This window comes from Haliotis asinina, chromosome 6, assembly GCF_037392515.1.
Source record: "Haliotis asinina isolate JCU_RB_2024 chromosome 6, JCU_Hal_asi_v2, whole genome shotgun sequence".
NCBI classification, from domain to species: domain Eukaryota; kingdom Metazoa; phylum Mollusca; class Gastropoda; order Lepetellida; family Haliotidae; genus Haliotis; species Haliotis asinina.
In genome coordinates this window covers 4,454,355-4,478,723 of record NC_090285.1, presented here as the reverse complement: position 1 = coordinate 4,478,723, position 24,369 = coordinate 4,454,355, and the positions used below count along the sequence as shown (strand labels likewise).

The window sequence follows — 24,369 nt, the reverse complement described above, 5'->3', positions numbered from 1 at the left end:
AGGCTGGATCTAATATGCTTTGTAAAGGCAAGGATCAGGATCTTAATTTGTACTCTCAGACAAGCAGAGTCAGAGACACTTGTGCATGCAGACACTAATATATAAAAATTGACAAATCCTATCAAACTATATTGAATGCATCCATCAGATGAGTAGGGTACGATTGTTAATTCTAGACGCAGTCAAAGGAAACAAGTTTTGATTATTTGTATAAAACTAAGACTCAGCGTGCCCCTCTAAGAGTAATCTTAGAACAAAGGTAATTGTAGCTAATGTACTTTAAAGGAGATTAATGCCAGTCTTAACACAATGGCTGTATTGTACAAGAGCAACTAGGTCCACTTTCTGGTACGATATTTCATCAAAATTGTCCTCTTACAAACACAGATTGAATACAAATCCATCCTTAAATTAAAGCAGATTCTCTAGAATGCACAACAACCACTACCTGTCACCAACACTTTGATTTAGCCATACCACAATCCGATCCCTCCTTCATAACCTTAAACTACTTCGAATGGAAGCTGTTTGTGGTGACAGGCAACCTGCAGTAGTCCCTTATAATGGACAGAGAAGCAGTCAAATTTAAATATCCATGTAACAAAACTTGATATGGTATCACTTGGATCCAGTTAATGACAACAATTATCTCAAATGACAACAAAGTCTGAAGGTGACTGAAACAGGCCATGTTGTACCTAGAATCATTCTTTCATCTTTCATTATTCCTACATCATCTCCTAAGTGTGCTACCAATATTGACATACATACGTTCAAATTCATATCTGCCTGCCAATAATCATTATAAAAAAGCTGGCAGAGCAATAATACTATATTCTTTTTAAGATTTACAAGTTAATCTTTGTGACCTTGACCTTGGAAACCCCTGATTTAGGACCAGTCTCTAATTAAATTTCTTGTACATGATAAAATAATTTCTGCCTTTAAAAAATATATTTTGCAGAATGTTGATTAAAGACTTTTTACAAGACTAAAACATGAGCAGTTTGTATGTATTTTGGATGAGTCTCATAGACATATCGAGATAGGACCTATTCTGTGTGCTACTAAGAACTGATACCTTTACAATGTATCACATGACAATATCTGCCATGAAACAGTATTCTAGTATAAAGGACATTTACCCAGAGTTGTAACCAGAGTCAAACTAGGTGTAGGTTCAGAGTGCCCTGAAAGTACACTGCTCCATATGTTTCTAAAAAAACTTGCAATTGTACTTTCTTCTGAGGTGATTATCTTACATCCTTTTCAACAAAATAATTTCCAGACAAACACACAATAAGGCTACCATGTCTGACTTGGTGTAGTGCAGTGACCAGCACAGAAATAAAGAGGTGGGCTCTATAGAATGACACTATGAAGGAAATCCAGTGAACTGTTTTTGAGATATCTTGCTGACAAGCTTAACAAGTAATTTAACATGCTGAAATCTTCAGTGGTGCTATGATCGTGAAAATTTCATGAAGTTCACCAAAACTGACCAGCCCCAGACGAAGCTTGGTGCCCACTAGGAAGAAAATCTAGTGATAAGGTCTTGAGACATCTTGCTGACAAAGGTAACCTACTGAAGTCCTCTTGTGACCTTGAAATAAGGGCCAGAGTCTCCAAACTTAACTGTGACCTTTCTCATACTGTGATGAACCTAGGTACCAAATATGAAAAGAATCTGACAGTGTTCAGAAGGTGATGTAAAGGCTGATGGTGCTGAGAAGGGGATGAATAAATGTTGATGGTACAGGCTGATGGTGTTGAGAATGGATAAGTACAGGCTGACGGTGTTGAGAATGGATAAGTACAGGCTGAGGGTGTTGAGAATGGATAAGTACAGGCTGACGGTGTTGAGAATGGATAAGTACAGGCTGATGGTGTTGAGAATGGATAAGTACAGGCTGACGGTGTTGAGAATGGATAAGTACAGGCTGATGGTGTTGAGAATAGATAAGTATAGGCTGATGGTGTTGAGAATGGATAAGTACAGGCTGACGGTGTTGAGAATGGATAAGAACAGGCTGATGGTGTTGAGAATAGATATGTACAGGCTGATGGTGTTGAGAATGGATAAGTACAGGCTGACGGTATTGAGAAGGAATGAGTAGGCTCAAAGAACCAAAAGGGGTTTAATTAATAGGCTGATGGGGCTTACACACAAATCGAAGTAAAAGCTGCGAAAGTCATTAGAACTCAAAAGAAGGAGACTACAGTTTCTATTTCATAAGGCTATAGTTAATCCGCCATGACAGGTAGTGGTGGGTGTTCTCTAACTTGTTTCACACAGCATATAATGTTCTGGAATCAAGAGACAGACTCACCTGTAAGTTGTATGGTATGTGAGCCTCATGGGGCTGGAAGGGCTTGTTCATCACTGCACCACCCAATAACAGGTCAGCTGCCCTGAAAACAATGACACAAACCTTTGAAGAGACACCAACATTACTGCAAGATTAACTGTCCAAACCATGCTTCATATCAGTCACAAGATGGCACTGGAAGCTATAATGGCACAGGTTTTGACAGTTAAACCACTTGTGAAACTTAGGATCTTGGCTCAGTGATGACACATGTCACAATCAGGGTCTTAGACAACTGTGCAATTTACAGCCAAAGTCAATTACTTTTTATCTCAAAAGGGCACATCTGCATCCCCTGTCAACTGATATGGCTATTGCACTGTTCAACCAAGGTGACAAACAGTCACTGAACCATGTCTGTGCGGGTCATGCAACAAATGGAGTGTCAGATATGGGATAATACTGGCAGGGTCAGTGAGTAAATTATGACCAGTAGCAACAGACTTTCACTTTTCCATGATTGCTTTGGATCACATTTTTGACTCTTTATCCACACCAGTCAACCAAGAGACTAAATATTGTTACTTTGCTCTTGGACATTTTTTTTATGTGGACACACTGCCAAAGCATGCCTCCAAAAAGCATTTTCTAGTGTGTTGTTTTTTTTTTTCAATAACAATGCGACAAATAGTTTATAATTCTAACTCTGTTGATAATATATGGTAATTTGAAATGTAATAAATGTTTTCAAACAATGTAAAAAGTGACAGATTTGACAAATTAAACATGTCAGGTAGCTTCTAAACATATATCATTTTGATGTCGCTACTGCCTGGTCGGTTGACCTCCAATGTGTGAGGCTGAACGAGCCCATGAGGCTTTACATACACAGGTTCAATTTGCTGGTGAATTATTACAGTGAAATAAATCTTAAACAGGATTTAACAAAATACCTACTCTTCCACATAATCAGCCCATATTTGAGTAGGCCTTGTGTAAAGTTGAGCAAGTCTGGGACCATGGCACTTTCAAGTATACCATTCATATCAGGCTAAACAAAAAAGGTGAAAGTTTCTCGAGCATCGGCCCATCACTTTTATTTGTGCGCGTAACAATTTTCTATTGTCATCTAAAAATGTTAGACTTTGCCATGTCCTAATCATCCATTTGTCCACTAAGTGTCTGTAAGAACAAGTGTAAATGAATCTACAACTCATTAACAGATGCTAAACTTTCCAAGGTGTATTTCTTAGAGAAAAAATAAAAATGTGTTCCTCCCTCATCACTTTTTTTCTAACAAGAATTTTTAAAAAAAAAGTCCCACTGTGATCGTCACTTTTGAGAAAAAAGTGCACAAAAAACATTTAATTTCTTTATGCAGCCAAACACGATTAATGGTAATATTCATGATAGGATAGAAATACGACAAAGACTATACGACATTCATGATGCATGACCTCAAACTGGACGACAGCTTTCACAAAAACATACTAGTGGAATGGGTAGCTACAGAAGGTTCACTGTCCTGTAATTCATGGTTCATACAAACATTGATGCACCAAATAAAAGAAATTATTAATGGCTAAAAGAAATACGCAAGGGTGCTTCCCAAGGGGTTTTTCTCTACGATGTGCCATAAATACAGAGCCTTTGACACTCTCTCAGATTCTACAGTCTTTTTCTCCCAAATAGCTAAATGTTTGACATCGTAACACTTTCTAGTATTCTGAAAAAAGGCTTGAATGGATTGATTTGAATGTAACTTGGTGCAATATCCACTGTTTACAATAGCTACAGACTGTGACACCTGCTACACCATCACTTTTAGGTATTATTGATTCAATACATGACATTTAGCTACAGCATACCCATTTTAATGGATTCTCTAATATGGGAAAATTAACTTTTACAGATTTCATTATTTATCAGACTTTGAAATTGTATTTTAACACCTCTGGTCCTGCTATCAGTATTGGAAGTCCCCTAGCATTAGGTGGCAACGAAACTGAGTGAGTGGTTGAGTTTAGTTTTACGCCGCACTCAGCAATATTCCAGCTATATGGCGGCGGTATGTAAATAATCAAGGCTGGACAAGACAATCCAGTGATCAACAACATGAGCATCGATCTGCGCAATTGGGAACCGATGACATGTGTCAACTAAGTCAGCGAGCCTGATCACCCGATCCTGTTACTTTCCTCTCACGACAAGATTAGTTGCCTTTTATGGCAAGCATGGGTTGGTGAAGGCCTATTCTATCCTGGGACCTACACCAGTGTAACGGAAATTACATAATTGGGGTGATCATTTTACATACCAAATTTGGGTATTTCATGATACCATTGCAGACTTGTGACCTAGTATTGTCTCTGAGCAGGTATATACTCTGTGACTTACTGAAAGGTTACAAATATATATTTAAAGAATCAAATATGAATTAATGCCATAAGTTGTCTTTACACGTCTTTCTTAAATAAAGTTTATGCTGAGATCTGTACAGGAATGTGAAACCTGATAACCATAGAAAAGAGCTGCATTAAATGATCGACAGGACTGGATATCATTTGTAAATTGTTATCACATGCATTGTACTTCCCCAGTCTAATTCCCCTAAAGGGTTATCATATCCTAGCTGATATCTCTATCTCCTAGCCCAACTATCTGCGATGCCTGTCCTGGTTTTGCATTTGAACCGACCCCTCTGATCTCTTTCCTTTTTGAAGGTCCCACGGTAGCTACATCGTTGATAGGTTCATCATGAAAGTTATTATTTTTTATGTCAGCTATCATTAATAATGAAGCTAAGTCTAATTTCAAAAAAGCATTTAAAAAATGTCTTTTGTAATACAATATCATCACACACTAATTTGCACAAAGCCATGGTCTGTACCAAGTAAGTCCCACAGGACTGTATTGCTCATTTCTGCACTTATCTCTCCTCAGCAAAGAATGAAGTTTTTTCCCATTTCCGACAGTACTTTAATACTGTACTCTTCTTCCTACAGACATACTTGACCTAATATTCAATATGTCAATCTTATGTACTCTGCAGATGTACTGACACAATAGGTATATTCCAGAAACATAAATCATTCCTGTTTAGACTGAACTGAATAAGTAACATTTAAACCAAGGGTTAGAAGAAAGATATAACTAATTTACAGGCTAATATTAGTGCTGACATGCAGTCTTAGCTACCTGACTGTACACCTGCCAGAACTCAATAATCAGTTTAGTGGATATACTACCTACCATACTCCATATCTCCCTGTGTGCACACTTTACATGGACTGGGCACTGGATTCGTTTATTCATTCATAATTAATCATAATTAAATCATTTATAACACACTACGGAGAACAAATAAAACAATTTTGTGTTTGAACTTAGTCATTCTGATCAGAAATCACTTCCTTAACTGGCAACAAAGCTAGCAGTAAAACTTTACATATAGTAAGACAATGGGCTTCACACATTGTACCCATGTTGGGAATCAAACCCAGGTCTTTGGCATGACAAGTGATTGCTTTAACCTCTAGGCTACCCCATAACCTTTATTCACATATAAATGTTTTTCATTTTGCATGAGTTACACACAGCAAAACCAAACATGCCTGTTCACTGTTGTGCACTCACACAAAGCTCACAAGCATAGCTTAGAACACTCAACACTTCGACAGTTCAATAAAATAAGATCCCTTTATATCACAAAATATATTGAAATTCAGTGCTTTGAAATAATCAGATTAATCACTGGGTTGAGAGTTCTTGTGCATACAAGTAGCAGATACTATTATGCACCCTGTTCAGGTTGAGTTGAGAATGACCTGTGTTGTGAGCCAGGCGTAACATGGGGGTTCTGTAATATATGTGGACCTCTTAAGGCTAATATTTAACCCCAAACATACTGCAACAACTTGTGAAAATGCCCAAACTGCAGAAAGAAAATATCCGACTTCTCATTCTCTAATGCCAAACTGATACACTGGAAGAGGTGACAACTGGAATGAAGCTTTTAGAGAGATATTTTTATAAAGATACACTAGTCTCAGGTATTTACATGATATGACAGTTTCCTGTCATAAGCAGCTTATAGAGGTGATAGAATTACTACATCATACCTACAGCACTAACAATATCACCCTACCCTGTATGCAAGAAAACATTCTTATCTGACAATCATCTTTGCACACCCATAACATTGAACCAACATGAATGCAAAGCACAAATCATCATCATCAGGGGAAAAACATTCTAAAAGGTGAAGGCTAACATGCATGTTATAAACATATCACCTACTTCTTGATAGATGAAGGATTAAACATGTAGATCTTGAGGAATTCTTCTTCTTGTGCATGGTATCCATACATGGGACTGAAACAAAGAAAAACACATTATCTTCACGCAATTTACCGGAACAGATCGGACAAACAACTCAACTTCTACAGGCAAGTTTCAGGAATCTGACGACATTTTTACATGCAAATACTGCAATGAGAATGAAGCAAATGCATAGCAAGTCATTATGACAACATCTCACATTCAGAACTTCATTTCAAGTGAATACACCAGATAGAAAGTGGTCAAATGAAACGTGTGTTATATACTGAACTGCAAAGAAACGTCGTCTTACTAAAAATTATGCTAAATGTTTCATCTTAATTTTAATTATTTTTTCACTTTTTATATGATAGCTAGACCCAGTTTGTCTGTCAACGCAGGTGTTTGTCCGTCATCACCTGCAAAATCGATTCGCTAGGACTATGGAAACTGCACGGACAACCATTGGTAATCCACAGAGACCAATCAGCACCAACAGAATATAGAGGCGTTTGTGGCAGAGAAACATCAGACGTGGCAAGACCTACAGGTGTCCAATCCCCTTTCTTTCTATGGCCTTCATCAACCATCTCATCCACTCCATGTAAAGATGATGAAATGCTGTTGTCAACACTCAGGAGGCCATACACACTGTCACACCACCTCTCATCATTTTGCCTTGTAATTGTCTGAAATGTGTCTTTATGTATTGATGATCAAACATGTCAAATTTTGAAATCTTTCCCACAATTATTATGTCATTTACATGTGTTTGAATAAAACTGATTATGAATTTCATAAAGGGAGTGATGTTTTTTTGCAGTTCAGTGTATTTAAGATTACACATTAGTAAAGTACAAACGCTGGTACTTTCAGGACAGAGTCCCATCCAGGATTCAAACCAACACTTTCAGAATGAGGAACCAAATTGCCAGCACAGTGCAAGTGGTTGAGTAGTTCATTGAATGTTTTAGTACACAGATGAGAAGTTGAGTGCATGGTTGGGTGAGTTGATGAGCAGTTGACCGGGGTGACTGGTGTAATAGTTGGTTTCAGCAGTGGTTCAGAAGTTCAGTGTACATTTCAGTACATAAATGAGTAGTTGAGTGACTTGATGAGCAGCTGAGTAGGGTGACTGTGAGGGTGAGTAGTTGAGTAACTTGATGAGCAGTTGAGTAGGGTGACTGTGAGAGTGAGTGAGTAGTTCAGTGACTTGATGAGCAGCTGAGTAGGGTGACTGTGAGAGTGAGTAGTTGCATGACTTGATGAGCAGTTGAGTAGGGTGACTAAGAGTGAGTAGTTGCATGACTTGATGAGCAGTTGAGTAGGGTGACTGTCAGAGTGAGTGACTAGTTGAGTGACTTGATGAGCAGTTGAGTAGGGTGACTGTGAGAGTGAGTGACTAGTTGAGTGACTTGATGAGCAGTTGAGTTGGGTGACTGTGAGAGTGAGTAGTTGAGTGACTTGATGAGTAGTTGAGTAGGGTGACTGTGAGAGTGAGTAGTTGAGTGAGTTGATGAGCAGCTGAGTAGGGTGACTGTGAGAGTGAGTGAGTAGTTGAGTAACTTGATGAGCAGTTGAGTAGGGTGACTGTGACAGTGAGTAGTTGAGTGACTTGATGAGCAGTTGAGTAGGGTGACTGTGAGAGTGAGTAGTTGAGTGACTTGATGAGCAGCTGAGTAGGGTGACTGTCAGAGTGAGTAGTTGAGTAACTTGATGAGCAGCTGAGTAGGGTGACTAAGGGTGAGTGACTAGTTGCATGACTTGATGAGCAGTTGAGTAGGGTGACTGTGAGGGTGAGTAGTTGAGTGAGTTGATGAGCAGCTGAGTAGGGTGACTGTGAGAGTGAGTGAGTAGTTGAGTAACTTGATGAGCAGTTGAGTAGGGTGACTGTGAGAGTGAGTAGTTGAGTGACTTGATGAGCAGCTGAGTAGGGTGACTGTGAGAGTGAGTGAGTAGTTGAGTAACTTGATGAGCAGTTGAGTAGGGTGACTGTGACAGTGAGTAGTTGAGTGACTTGATGAGCAGTTGAGTAGGGTGGCTGTGAGAGTGAGTAGCTGAGTGACTTGATGAGCAGTTGAGTAGGGTGACTGTCAGAGTGAGTAGTTGAGTAACTTGATGAGCAGCTGAGTAGGGTGACTAAGGGTGAGTGACTAGTTGAGTGACTTGAGCAGTTGAGTAGAGTGACTGTGAGAGTGAGTAGTTGAGTAACTTGATGAGCAGCTGAGTGGGGTGACTAAGAGTGAGTGACTAGTTGAGTGACTTGATGAGCAGTTGAGTAGGGTGACTAAGAGTGAGTGACTAGTTGAGTGACTTGATGAGCAGTTGAGTAGGGTGACTAAGAGTGAGTGACTAGTTGAGTGACTTGATGAGCAGTTGAGTGGGGTGACTGTAAGAGTGAGTGAGTAGTTGAGTGAGGGTGCGTGGGTGGGTGGCTAGGTAGGTAGGTAGGTAAGTAGGTAGGTGAGTGATTGCTCAATCTAAATACTGAAAACAGTTTGTGGTACACCATGCCAGCCATTCTCTCACCCTGCAGTGGCAACTACAGTTACTAGGGTTTCCTCTAGATCATATCTGATAACACTCTCTTTGTCCAAGAATAGCCATGGACATCACACACAGACATAACTCACACCCAGCCCTCAAGCTCAAGCATGTCTGTCTCATATCAACAGTATCCTCAGGGCTTGCTGAATTTCAAATGTTGCTGTTTTGTCACCAGTATCATGTGATGTAGCAGTCCTGCTTAATTTCTCTTCCCCTGCAGACCAAGATCCACCCATTTCATCAAGCTCAGTAGCATAATGTCATGAAAAGTGGAGTTGAAGTGGCGAAAAGTTACAATAAGCAAGAGTTTGTTGTGCCTGCTCACAACAGAGCAGCAGTCAACTGCCAACATATACATGGTATGTTTCTGAAACAACTGACACCAACTTTCAACTGATGAATGAGGATGTCAGTATCAACATGAACAATCCATAGCTCCATTAACCTGACAACACCACATGAAGCCGTGTCTGCCAGCATTCTACTGGAGCATGTCCACCGGAGCATATCCAGGAAAATACGCCATTACGAGGAACAGTATTCCCCTGTTCCTCATTGAAACAGGTCTACAAAGTTGCAGCAGAGATTATCCCACAAAGTGTGACATGTAAGATGATGTAAGATGATGAATGTGTACATCACACTGGGCCTGTTGTAATACATATGACATACCTGAATCATGTTACTGAAAAAGGTAACTCATGAACTACATTTTTTCACTCCCCAAATTATGAGTTTCTGTCAATATTTACTCTATTCATCATCCAATCAGGATATTACACAAAAAACCTTGCTATTCATTCTTATTTCAAATGTGTATGGACAACACAGATCCTGAGAAGGCATCCTAGGTGAGAATTTGTGGCATATCGTCGAGGAGTAAGTAGTGCAATCTCATGGGACTGTATTCGTTTTACACCTTAAATGTACTACTTAGAATATTTTACACAACAAAGACTTGATTTTATAGCCAAGAATGAGGCAGTGATGAATTTGTATTTTCACCTAAAGATTATATCATCTATCTGCACTTTTAAACAATTATATCAAACCTTTTTCGCATCGTTCATGAATGGAACCACAGCATTATAGATGTACAACTTTGCTGGAAACTTAAGTATGCAAGTGTAAATAATATTGGTAAAATAATGCTTATCCCATTCCTTCACATTACCACACTCAATCTGTAAATCTAAGTGATTACACATGGTAAGGTAAAAGGAAAATCATGTGGTCCGCAATTTCTTGGGGAGGTGTACACAACACACCCATCTTGCAGTTTCTTGCTATCAGAGGATTAGTAGCTGGAAGGGACATGACACTAATGTCTAAAACTGACAAGATGGAACCTACAACCCATCTATGGTTGTGTGGTTGCAGCCTTGAAGTTGATGGTAAACAAGCTACAAATTCAAGAGTCTGTCAATGGTATTACGTTTCTCTGTTCATCATCACCTTACGTCATATAATAAAATACCTTACAGATTAAGTGCCTTATATACCACTAAATCTAGGCTCCTTTACAGAGGCAAGTTAAGTCTAGGGAAGAAACAAAAGAGTCTGTTTATACACAACTCCTCAGTGACTAATACACTAGAAACAACCAAGTCATCAAGAATGATCACCACCGCTTACAAACATGACTTGCTCAGGCCAGTTTTAACGGATCTTCATGGGCTTGCAATGTGCTGGGCAGTGGTTTAGCATAGTGGTTAAAGCATTTGTTCATAACAACAGTCCCAGGTTTGATTCCCCTTATGGGTAAAATGGTGTCTCCTGCCATGGGTGAGTGACTTTAGTTTTGCGCTGCACTCAGGATTATTCCAGCTATATAGCTGCGGTCTATAAATAATCGAGGCTGGACAAGATCAACAGCTTGAGCATCGTTCTGTGCAGTTGGGTACTGATGACATCAACCAAGTCAGCAAGCCTGACCACCCCAACCCGTTACTTGCCTCTTACGACAAGCATAGTTTCCCTTTATGGCAAGCATGGGTTGGTGAAGGCCTATTCTACCCTGGGACCTTCACGGGTCTGTCCTGCCATGATGTTCCTTGAACACTGCCAATAACTGCTTAAAAACTATACTCACTCACTCACTTGTTCTGCAACAGAGATAATGTCTGGTCATATTTCAATAAATGAAACACACATTCAAACACTAGTCTTCATATTCTTCTTTGTTGGTGCACTCAGCAACCTTCTAGTCTTGTAAACCGCAGCCTGAATGAAAGCAAGTCTGCACTAAACTCACTTCAACTATTCATTTATTAAAAATTATTACCTGCTTAAGACACCATGTCACTGCTGGCAAAGAATATCTATAACTGACACAAAGTTCTAATTTGCCCACATCTGGGATAGAGGGGTTATCATTAACATGTGAATTACTTGCACTGAATGTTTGCTTAAAATGGCAGTGATTCATGAGAAACCAAGTGAGCGTACAGTCTTAAAAGTACATACATAGGAGTGCATGTGTTGGTAATGCACTGGCCTGAATCAGTTCCAGCCATGCTTCTTTCAGCACTCAAATCATGACTACATGTTGCTGGTCATTGAAACTGAACACACAAATGTAAACGCAGACCACTGTCAATGTAATACGTTGTTATTGTTGCCAGTTGCAAACTGTTACTTATCACCAAGCTGGAGAGAAACAAAACTACCTCCTATGGTGTGTGAGGAAGGTTTAACATCCCCTGGAACAGTCAAGAACATGTTTCATGTAGAAAGCAAACCTACGCATACGCATATGGCGTTGACCAACATTGAAACATTATCACCACAAAGCAGGATTTGAACTCATGTTCACAGATTTCCACTAAGCCCAAGGGACACAATTCTGCATAGAGAACAGCATGGGCCAAACAAGGTTATGGTAGTATAATCAGAAAATAAAAAAACCCCGATCATCTACATGGAAGAAGAAGCAATGATTTTCTTGAGTGAAATAATTTTGATTAATTCTGGCTGCAGTGAAGCAAAAAGAGCTAGAATGCGTGAAGCTACTCTCCCATTGGCTTCTCTGCTTATAATCCCAATTCCCAAAATCAATGGTGGCTGGTCAGTATGTGCGGACTGTTCGTCCTCCTCCATTCTCGTTGAGCTTCCCTGTCGATGGGAGGATCAGATTCTCAAGACCAGTGTCTCGGAAGCATTCACACAAATGTCAGTCTTATCAGAGAAAATCAATACTCTCTATATCACATCGATAATCAATCCGCTATGCCCTTGTCGATGTGCGAGGACGTTACTCTTGGAATCCCATCTGTCAAGGAATCAGGGCTTCTTTTCCAATATCCTCAACTAAAGACAGGCACCTCGCATCCCTTTGCCCCATAACACATCAGTCAGGGGTGAGAGGTCACAGCTTGAGTTAACACCATTATTGATCTGCACATGTAATCTGACTTCATCAACAACTCTTAACAAGCCAACGATGAAGTCAACAGTCTTCTTGAAACAATTTCCATGATTACAATTTGGGAAAAATCTAACCTTTTGCAAAGAAAATATGGAATTTTATACACTTACATATGTGCAGTAAAATAAATATAATCAGAATCAAAGTGGTTTTGTTTGAGAGGACAAAGCATGAGAATGGCACACATGTTTGGTAAAATTCAGCATGTTCAGCTCACAATGGTTGCAGGAGCTGAGTCGAAAGTACAAAATGTCACCACCAGCAACACAATCAATAATGCACACCCATTTGCCTGATCACATTTTTATGAAGCTTGCAAACCTACCACAAACCAAGAGATCTTTCTGTCACACACGAGAATATCACCTTTACATTTCAAGAATGTCAGCTTTACAACACACTTTCAGGATCTGCATTTCATAAAAAATTACCAAACCATCTACTGTCCAATTTCACGTTTATGTTGCCCATAAGATAGTTCAAAGGATATGTAATATGCTGCATGTACACTTCTTAAGATTATGTTGCACATATATAATACTTCTAAGGATCTGTACTATGTTGCACATTGATAGTTCATAGGATTTGTAATATGCTGCACATACAAGAAGATACTTCTTAAGATATGTATTATGTTGCACATATATAATACTTCTAAGGATCTGTACTGTGTTGCACATTGATAGTTCATAGGATTTGTAATATGCTGCACATACAAGAAGATACTTCTTAAGATATGTATTATGTTGCATATATATAATACTTCTAAGGATCTGTACTGTGTTGCACATAGATAGTTCATAGGATTTGTAATATGCTGCACATACAAGAAGATACTTCTTAAGATATGTATTATGTTGCACATATATAATACTTCTAAGGATCTGTACTATGTTGCACATAGATAGTTCATAGGATTTGTAATATGCTGCACATACAAGAAGATACTTCTTAAGATATGTATTATGTTGCACATATATAATACTTCTAAGGATCTGTACTGTGTTGCACATAGATAGTTCATAGGATTTGTAATATGCTGCACATACAAGAAGATACTTCTTAAGATATGTATTATGTTGCACATATATAATACTTCTAAGGATCTGTACTGTGTTGCACATAGATAGTTCATAGGATTTGTAATATGCTGCACATACAAGAAGATACTTCTTAAGATATGTATTATGTTGCATATATATAATACTTCTAAGGATCTGTACTGTGTTGCACATAGATAGTTCATAGGATTTGTAATATGCTGCACATACAAGAAGATACTTCTTAAGATATGTATTATGTTGCACATATATAATACTTCTAAGGATCTGTACTGTGTTGCACATAGAAAGTTCATAGGATTTGTAATATGCTGCACATGCAAGAAGATACTTCTTAAGATATGTATTATGTTGCACATATATAATACTTCTAAGGATCTGTACTGTGTTGCACATAGATAGTTCATAGGATTTGTAATATGCTGCACATACAAGAAGATACTTCTTAAGATATGTATTATGTTGCACATATAAGATATTTCTAAGGACCTCTACTATGTTCCTCATACAATATATGACACTTCTGAGGATTTGTACAATGTTGCACAAGTAATGAGATACTTGTTTGACTATGTACTCAGACAAAGTGTACTTACATTCCAGAGACAATGGAAATCTTGAAGACATGCTGGACCACAGACTTGGCACTGTTGTTCGCCACGTTAATGGCCTTATCAAGACTTGTAGCAAAGAGACGCAGGTATCTCTCCCATGGCTGCGTACCGTCATATGGTACGTAAAGGTAAGGAAACACTCCATGAACATGCATGCATGTCTTTTGTCCTAGAAATCGATAAGCAAATGTCACCCTCTGTGTAGCACATTTTTAATGACAAACAAAACCATACCACAACTCATGTAACATGTAATCTTTTCAGAAATCAGATAGAAAGAGCATCAATGCAATCAGATAGTGGCAATCACAAATTATTCAAGCACCTGATCATGTGCTGGCTCATGTTTTACTGTCTTACATAAAGATGGATAAACTTCAAACATACGATATTTTATCTAGATACTTTAATGCATACATTTACATATGGTACAGATTAATGACATTTGAAGGGGGAGGTTGGACTTCCAGACAATAGTTATTATGTGAGACATAGATACAGTTTTGTAAATTAATTCTATGAACTTGACATTATTTTCCTTGCAAGACCTTGCAAGCAATTTTTGTGTCAGACAACTTAATTTTTTAGAACAGCCTGAAGCATAATATTCTTTAAAGAATCTTAGGGGACAATCCAGTTCTTCTGTTAAGATCCCACAGAGGTATTGGTGGATGGTTGTGTGATGGGTAGGATATGAGGGTGGATGGATGAGTGACAGGTATTATAATTACATGAGGTTAGATGGCAGAATGACAGGTATGATGTAAAGATTGACGACCGAGTGTCAAGCATGGGATGATGGTGGATGGTAGAGAGATAGGTATGATGTAAAGGTTGACAGCCAAGTGACGGGTATGAGATGATGGTGGATGGTAGAGAGATAGGTATGATGTAAAGATTGACAGCCAAGTAGCGGGTATGGGATGATGGTGGATGGTAGAGAGACAGGTATGATGTAAAGATTGACGACCGAGTGTCAGGTATGGGATGATGGTGGATGGTAGAGAGACAGGTATGATGTAAAGGTTGACAGCCGAGTGACAGGTATGGGATGATGGTGGATGGTTACTGAGAGAGACAGGTATGATGTAAAGATTGACGACCGAGTGACAGGTATGGGATGATGGTGGATGGCAGAGAGACAGGTATGACGTAAAGGTTAAGAGCCAAGTGACAGGTATGGGATGATGGTGGATAGCAGAGAAATAGGTATGATGTAAAGGTTGACAGCCAAGTGACGGGTATGGGATGATGGTGGATGGCAGAGAAATAGGTATGATGTAAAGGTTGACAGCCAAGTGACGGGTATGGGATGATGGTGGATGGCAGAGAGATAGGTATGATGTAAAGGTTGACGGCCGAGTGTCAGGTATGGGATGATGGTGGATGGCAGAGAGACAGGTGTGATGTAAAGGTTGACGGCCGAGTGTCAGGTATGGGATGATGGTGGATGGCAGAGAGACAGGTATGACGTAAAGGTTAAGAGCTAAGTGACAGGTATGGGATGATGGTGGATAGCAGAGAAATAGGTATGATGTAAAGGTTGACAGCCAAGTGACGGGTATGGGATGATGGTGGATGGCAGAGAGATAGGTATGATGTAAAGGTTGACAGCCAAGTGACAGGTATGGGATGATGGTGGATGGCAGAGAGATAGGTATGATGTAAAGGTTGTCGGCCGAGTGTCAGGTATGGGATGATGGTGGATGGCAGAGAGATAGGTATGATGTAAAAGTTGACAGCCAAGTGACGGGTATGGGATGATGGTGGATGGCAGAGAAATAGGTATGATGTAAAGGTTGACGGCCAAGTGACAGGTATGGGATGATGGTGGATGGTAGAGAGATAGGTATGATGTAAAGGTTGACGGCCGAGTGACAGGTATGGGATGATGGTGGATGGCAGAGAGATAGGTATGATGTAAAGGTTGACGGCCGAGTGACAGGTATGGGATGATGGTGGATGGCAGAGAGACAGGTATGATGTAAAGGTTGACGGCCGAGTGACAGGTATGGGATGATGGTGGATGGTAGAGAGACAGGTATGATGTAAAGGTTGACGGCCGAGTGACAGGTATGGGATGATGGTGGATGGCAGAGAGATAGGTATGATGTAAAGGTTGACGGCCGAGTGACAGGTATGGGATGATGGTGGATGGCAGAGAGACAGGTATGATGTAAAGGTTGACGGCCGAGTGACAGGTATGGGATGATGGTGGATGGCAGAGAGATAGGTATGATGTAAAGGTTGACGGCCGAGTGACAGGTATGGGATGATGGTGGATGGCAGAGAGATAGGTATGATGTAAAGGTTGACGGCCGAGTGACAGGTATGGGATGATGGTGGATGGCAGAGAGACAGGTATGATGTAAAGGTTGACGGCCGAGTGACAGGTATGGGATGATGGTGGATGGCAGAGAGATAGGTATGATGTAAAGGTTGACAGCCAAGTGACAGGTATGAGATGATGGTGGATGGTAGAGAGACAGGTATGATGTAAAGATTGACGACCGAGTGTCAGGTATGGGATGATGGTGGATGGTAGAGAGATAGGTATGATGTAAAGGTTGACGGCCGAGTGACAGGTATGGGATGATGGTGGATGGCAGAGAGATAGGTATGATGTAAAGGTTGACGGCCGAGTGACAGGTATGGGATGATGGTGGATGGCAGAGAGACAGGTATGATGTAAAGGTTGACGGCCGAGTGACAGGTATGGGATGATGGTGGATGGCAGAGAGATAGGTATGATGTAAAGGTTGACAGCCAAGTGACAGGTATGAGATGATGGTGGATGGTAGAGAGACAGGTATGATGTAAAGATTGACGACCGAGTGTCAGGTATGGGATGATGGTGGATGGTAGAGAGACAGGTATGATGTAAAGGTTGACAGCCAAGTGACGGGTATGGGATGATGGTGGATGGTAGAGAGATAGGTATGATGTAAAGATTGACGGCCGAGTGACAGGTATGGGATGATGGTGGATAGCAGAGAGATAGGTATGATGTAAAGGTTGACAGCCAAGTGACGGGTATGGGATGATGGTGGATGGTAGAGAGATAGGTATGACGTAAAGGTTAAGAGCCAAGTGACAGGTATGGGATGATGGTGGATGGCAGAGAGATAGGTATGATGTAAAGGTTGTCGGCCGAGTGACAGCTGTGATACAGAATGACTGGCAAAGTGACAGGTATGATCAGGGGTGGAAATAACTTTAAAGTTGGTAATGTACTCAGATAAAGCGGAACATGTAAAATCACTTGTCCTTATAATTTTTCCACATTACCGGCTGATTTTCTTGCTGATCTCATAAATAAACACAATTAACATTAGAACGTCAACTGAACACCAGTACAGCGTGATATAAATACATTTGCTTGCCTGACAGAAAAACACACTGTTGGGCAATGAGTTACTTCCACCCCTGTATATTACAGGGTAGGACGGATGAGTGACAGGTATGATATAAAGGTGGCTGGATGACTATTAGGATCTAAAAATCAGGGTTCATTATAAGCTGGTAGTCATGGTTCTTAGTTGCCTAATATTACTTTCTTTCAACTCTGAAACTCACTGAAAACTTTAAAACATGAAAACCTGAACGAAAGGATTCAAAATACATTCATGATTTGTTAATATTAGAAACGTGTGACAGTGAAAACAGATGGCATCCTGACTCATTCAGTAATAACTATTAATTATCTGTGACAGTATATCCCACTGACCAGCTGGTGTTGCTCCAAATATCCTCAGGACAGGCACTCTCTTAACATCACAGCCCCGGAATTGGGAATGTGTGACATCAAGCCCAGGTATAGGTGGGGCTAGATAGTGGTCGGTGGTTACAATGCGCACAGAGAACATGGCGCCAGCTTCAGTAGACCTTCATTGCATCAAAATCTTCACTATGCACAGCTGAAAGTGAAAAATGCTGGTGAGAGCTACATGTGTCAAGATTAACATTATTGAAAGATTTGAAACATTCTCAAGACTGAACTGCACAAAAATAGTATCATATATGATGTACACATTTTTACTTCATTCTTTTAACTTAGAGATTCAGTAACTTGCAGATCACATTATGTGTAACTGAAAGTCATATTTAAAGACATTGAAGATACCTGAACATTCACAAAATGCCTTTGTATGCATGCAGAATTTGACATAAGCAAGTTTCGAAGTACCACATTCTAAAACACAACCCCCCCCCAACAACATATCTAACTATGAATGACTCCAGAGCCACAGATGCTGCTCACTAACATCTTCATGCTACATCCTCAACAGAGGAACAGACTATATATAAATTAGTAATCCAAACTAAGAATGAAGCAGTTCTGCAAGTCGATCAATATGCATGATGGCCCACTTATTTCCATCTTGCCAGTGAGCATGATCCCATTGTCAGAAACAACATACTTTTATCAAGCGCCAACTACTAAATGTTCTATCAAGACTAAGGACATCCCTGTGTTTCCCTGTGGTACCGATCTGCAGTCTCTATCAGCTGAGTGAGTGAGCAAGGTTTTATGCTGTCTTCAGAGAAACTCTTGCAATATCATTGAATGGAACACAGATATTTAGAATATTGTGCATGTTTCAACTAAATCACCGGTAGATCACTGGGAAATGTGTGCACAGCTGATTGCTGTACCCAACTCAATATACGAGACAAATACACAAGGTAATCATAATCCCTCCATATAATACAATGCCAAGCAAAAACAATGTAAAACTGGCAAGATAAATAATCTTGTCTAGTGATGTTCAATTGCAAATCTGATGCCTTCACTGACATTGTTTCTCTTGTTCACTCCCACAAAAAGATACAGTGTCATTTTCTTACTGATCACCAGAAGGTAAGCTCACAAACATGATACCCAAAGACAACTCAACCCCCTTCTGCAGACTGCCTTTTGTGGTCTTCAAAATTCAGCTTATCTACGGTATTATATGGTAGGTGCATCATTTTGAGACTGGGGATGCAAATACAACTCAGACCCCAAACTTACTATAACTTGTACTTTCCTCAGAAAGTGTAATGTCAAATAATAACATTTGTTTCATCTGACCACTTTAAAATAGGCATACCAATTTACACTTTTCTAGGGATATACAAAGCATGTCATTTCAACTCATAGTTGTGAATGTCAAGGTTTCTGAGTGGAAAAGACAAATGACTTTGTTTGCTCAAAGTAGGTGGCTCACTTTGAAAGAGAGAGTTCAATTTCTCAGATTCTAAAATGTGTACTTTACTGAAAAACCTGAATTACCTAAACAACAGATTACATTTGACCGCACACTAAAAGTCATTATGTATTCCTCGGAAAGACGGAAGGTTATTAACACTCAACTTAATGGTGGAAGGCTAGCGACACCATACTTGAGGATGCAGGCTAGTAGCACGCATCATACTGATGGCAGGCTAGTAACACAGTTACTCAGGGATGCAGGCTAGTAGCACGCATCATACCGATGGTAGGCTAGTAACATAGTTACTCAAGGATGCAGGCTAGTAGCACGCATCATACCGATGGTAGGCTAGTAACATAGTTACTCAAGGATGCAGGCTAGTAGCACTCATCATACCGATGGCAGGCTAGTAACACAGTTACTCAAGGATGCAGGCTAGCAGCACTGATCTTCCCAATGGCAGGCTATTAACGCAGTTACTCAAAGATGGAGGCTAGTAGTACTCATCATATTCATGGCAAACTATTGACACCATACTTACGGATGGGAGGCTAGTACCACTCAGTATACAAGTGGGTGGCTGGTAACGTTCAACTGTCAATTCATTCGAACATATCATTATACATACATCAGTATAGTTTGTTATCTGATCTTGAAATCAGCTTAGTAATTCTCCTCCACTAAAACTCATCAGATAGCATGTAGCCAGCCAATATTCAACCAATGTACTTCAACCAATGTAACTAGGTATACAGGGAGCACACACTATAGTTTCATTGGGCAATGTCTTCCTACCAGATTCCTTGGAATTTGTGTTGCCTCAAGTCGAACGTGACTCCTCTAAAAAATGTTTTAGGAACTTCAATTGATTTTATTAAGAAGAAAAACCATTTTTGGGTTCCACTATTGCACCCTGTCTGTATGCCCCAACTGGAGCACCTGAACAGCTGTAAGGGTGATTCTGGTGAAGTAGTGGGTGTTTCAACAGGCCAATATCCTCAGTGATAAACTACTGAGATTGACAATTCCCCATCTTTCTCAATAATGGACTGAAACTTTGCCCAAGTTTCCTCATCATTCGAGGTTCAAATTCCCAGAAAAAGGGCACAAGTGCTTAAATAATGGAGTCATTACTTGCATAAGGAATACAAACAAACCACAGTAACACATCAACATAATTATATACGTTCCTGTTGTCATGGCACTGCATGTTTGTTCACACAAAAATTACATATTTAGCAGCTACTGAAAGTAAATACATCACTAATATAGATCACAACTGAATGCAGAGCAAATGAACAGACCATCTTATCTCAGTCACCATGTTCACCACCTGCTCTAAAGGACATAAAACCTCTTATCAATATTTAGTTCCAACCTTGGGCAAACATACACTGATTTTGCAAGGAACAAATAGGAATGGATTTTCTTAGATTTTATCAACTTTTGATTCACAATTCTGTGTGAATGTGTTCAAATTTATGAAAATCAATATCAGGGTATGTCCCTGAAAGTGGACCATGCTGGTATCCTGACAACTATTTCTCATCACCATCAACTATGAAATAAACACAGCTACCAGAAAGTGTCAACACCATCAATTTTAATGTAATACTCTGCAAGGACACTATGAGATAAATACAGCTGAATACTTCTATAGATTATTTTCCTTTCAGTCATCATTGATTCTAATCTATCCATTAACCAAAGCCAGTGGCCTCAACAAAATGCCAATATTGCCATTCTCTCTGCTACTTGTATCAGATGTTGCTGGTGTTACTGCTAATTACATCAGGTATATATGTTGACAAGGGACTCCATGCCTGCAAAGCTTTCCAGCTTGATGAATAGTCACTGTTGCTACCTAGCTATATATCATGAAGACGGGCGCACTCGCCAAATTGATCAGAGAGAGCATATTCTGGGGTGAACGTTTACATAACCTTACCACTAAGCAATCACACATAATTTATAAGCAGTCTATTTTAAATCAGAAAACATGAATGGCACAATAAGAAATTGATTTTCCCATTATAACAGTTCATCTATGTTGGAACATTTACAAAGTGAGGGACAAACAGCATGAACACTGTAGTTTTCCACTAGCCTCTCTTCTAATGTGTGAATAGAAAAGCCATGAATCGTGTCAACTTAACAGTAAACAATTTTGCTACACAGCATGCCAGCATTTGATAAATCACTTTAGAATTTCCTTGTGGTTCTCAAATCTAGGTTTCAGAAACTTGAAAAGTCAGCACAGGACATTAAGCAGCATTTAGAGATGTATGCATGTAAAGTAAATTTTCATGATAAAAGCTTGGGTGATTTTTGCAAATTACATTAGGAATGTGTTTCATCTCAAACCCCAACTGGAAAGTAAGTGTACATTACAATCATCAAACTTTCAGGCATGAATTTCGTAAACATAAAAGAACTATGGTTAAAAAAGTTTAATTGATTTCCTGTCAATTTATACCTGCAGATAACCCAAACTCCTGTCATGTTAAGGAAGGTTAATATTGCATATCTACATAACAACACTGAATGAATTAAGAAATTGAGGGCACAATGTAGAAGTTACAGATTTATGATTCAAAATTTTATGCAAAGATTCTTTAGACACAACAGCAGGGGTGTAGGTAGATCTACAACTAACATTTGCTGTCCAGAGTTATGTTCATTTCACGGATCCTCATTATTTTTACCTGATAACAGTCTGCTTGTCTGTCTCACAGTCCCTAAACCACAATATTTTCCCTTCTTACAGGCCTGCAATGCTAAAGCCCTAAAGTAAGTATGTCTAGATGCCCTTACGTTCTACATCATCTCCCTTCCATTGTTTTTATGGAAATCATATATATTGAGAGACGAAGCATTAGTCTAAGAGTCTGTTAACAAGCCCATCTTGATCACCACAAGCCCATTATCAGTTTTACATTATGCATGACACTGACAGTGCAAACAAGTACGTGGAAGTGCTAGTGGCTGTCACTTAAGCAGAGCACAAGGGCCGTTTAATAAGTGCACCTGCCCTTTGAATGGTCACACCTTAGTAGTTGCCATGGTGGTTTGAAATAAGTCACTGTAACACTCGTTTAATTGAATTATCACCTTTCATGTTTATAAAAAACAATATCTACCAGCTGATTGTTGTGTCTCCAAAATTAAGCAGTAGCATGAAGCAAAATGTTATTAGAAATGGTGATGAGACATCAAAATGTCAGAGTGTTTCGTAATTAAACAAACAAAACATTCATTCCCCTTTCTGTTTTGGAGGAAATAACTTTTCACAATGACTCTCACTGCCATTATTGATTTTGTTTACCCTTGGTTGTCTGTCTCTTAGTAATAGGTAGTGCTAAGTTTGGACTGTATAGCATTCTCTTTGACAGTAGTTCTTATACCTTTTTGTGTGATGGGAGCAAGATGGTGTATCCATGCAAGTCAAACAGGTTATTAACACCACAGATGCATTATCAAAGTTGTTGTGATTGGTTGTCAGACATTTTCACACTGAGCCTGCTCAAACACAAAGAAGGGGCTACATATTGTTCATACCAACAAATGTTAATGATTCTGTTTCTAGCCACACTAACATGGGACACACTGTAACCAAAGCCAGTAATCCTAGGTGGAGTGCTAGTCCATCAAACTTGCTACAGGTATTTACTTATGAACAATACTGTACTGGAATCACAAGGTCTGTGTCAGTTAGTGGATCTAATTTGGACCTCAGACTAAGCTGTGTCTAATTCCTGGTGGGTCCATATAAACCTTGTGATGTTTTGTAGAAGACAGCCAGAACACATGATCTACATCACTGAATTTCCTTTCTCACCAAGACACACCTCCATGGCGAAACTCACTTTACAAAGCAGTTATCACACTTGGCCAATCAAACATTACAGGTTTATCAGTATGAATCTCAGTGCACCATTTGTCATGAAATAATCTTTCACTTACGGAAAACAAATATAGCACTTGACAATCTATCACAAATATTTGGTCAATATAAACAATATAAACATATTTGGTCAATATGACAGTTGTTTCAAGAAGGCACCAGGAATCACATACCATACTTTGACTAGTTAGAGCACAATAGCTTCACAGCTTCAGTTCTATCATGTCAGTGCATCCATGTAACAGCGAAGTACAACATCATCATTCCAAGGAACCTACTAATGATCTCACACAGTAAAATATCATGATACACAAGAACTGAAATAACACAACAACATACATTTGCTATGTAGGTGTTGTCTATAGGAAAAAGCCTTTCTGGTGAAAATGGCCAACATACTTTATAAATAACATTCACTATGATTGGTTCACGTGTTTGACCTTTCAAATGTAACAATTTCATCAGCTTGCAAATATAAATGCTGCTTAAAGTTTGTTAAAAAGCAACGCATTTGAGATGGAACTGATTGTTGCTATCTCCAACTGAGAACAGTAAAGGAGATGCCTTAGTGAGGTTTGAAAAACAAAGTGCAGAAGTAACATTTAACAGAGACAAAACTTTAATGCAAAGCATCCACAGAACTCAATAGTGTGGAGAGCAATAGTGCAGTAGTAAGGCGGCTGCTATCACGCTCAAGGGATGGGTTCAACCCCTGGTGAAGCCCCCATGGTTAAGGTCCCAAGGTTAAGGTCCCAAGGTAGGCACATTTGTGTAGTATTCTTGGACAAGGTTTTTCGATTCACATTGTCTCATTTCCCCCTGCTGTAAGATGGGTACCTATGAAGATGAGCTGGCAATGTGTGTGATTAGTTCACTGCGCCCAACAGACAGCATGGTTCTATGATACCCATGGAGGTGGAAAAAGTGTTGGAAAGTATGACGGTATCCTACGGCCAGGGATAGTAATGCATGTATCGCTGTGAGCAGGTAAT

At 39.5% G+C, this 24,369-nt stretch overlaps 1 protein-coding gene across 1 annotated transcript in view; it reads right to left on the bottom strand.

The window, feature by feature from the left end:
• Positions 1 to 24,369, bottom strand: part of LOC137286452 (uncharacterized) — a 104,960-nt gene that overhangs the window by 55,257 nt on the left and 25,334 nt on the right. Inside the window, exons 2-5 of the mRNA XM_067818329.1 lie at positions 18,006 to 18,195; positions 14,261 to 14,447; positions 6,609 to 6,683; positions 2,331 to 2,412 (exon numbers count right to left, since the gene is read on the bottom strand). Coding sequence (XP_067674430.1) covers positions 2,331 to 2,412; positions 6,609 to 6,683; positions 14,261 to 14,447; positions 18,006 to 18,144 — 483 coding nt within the window. The 5' untranslated portion in view covers positions 18,145 to 18,195. The remainder of the gene's footprint in view (positions 1 to 2,330; positions 2,413 to 6,608; positions 6,684 to 14,260; positions 14,448 to 18,005; positions 18,196 to 24,369) is intronic.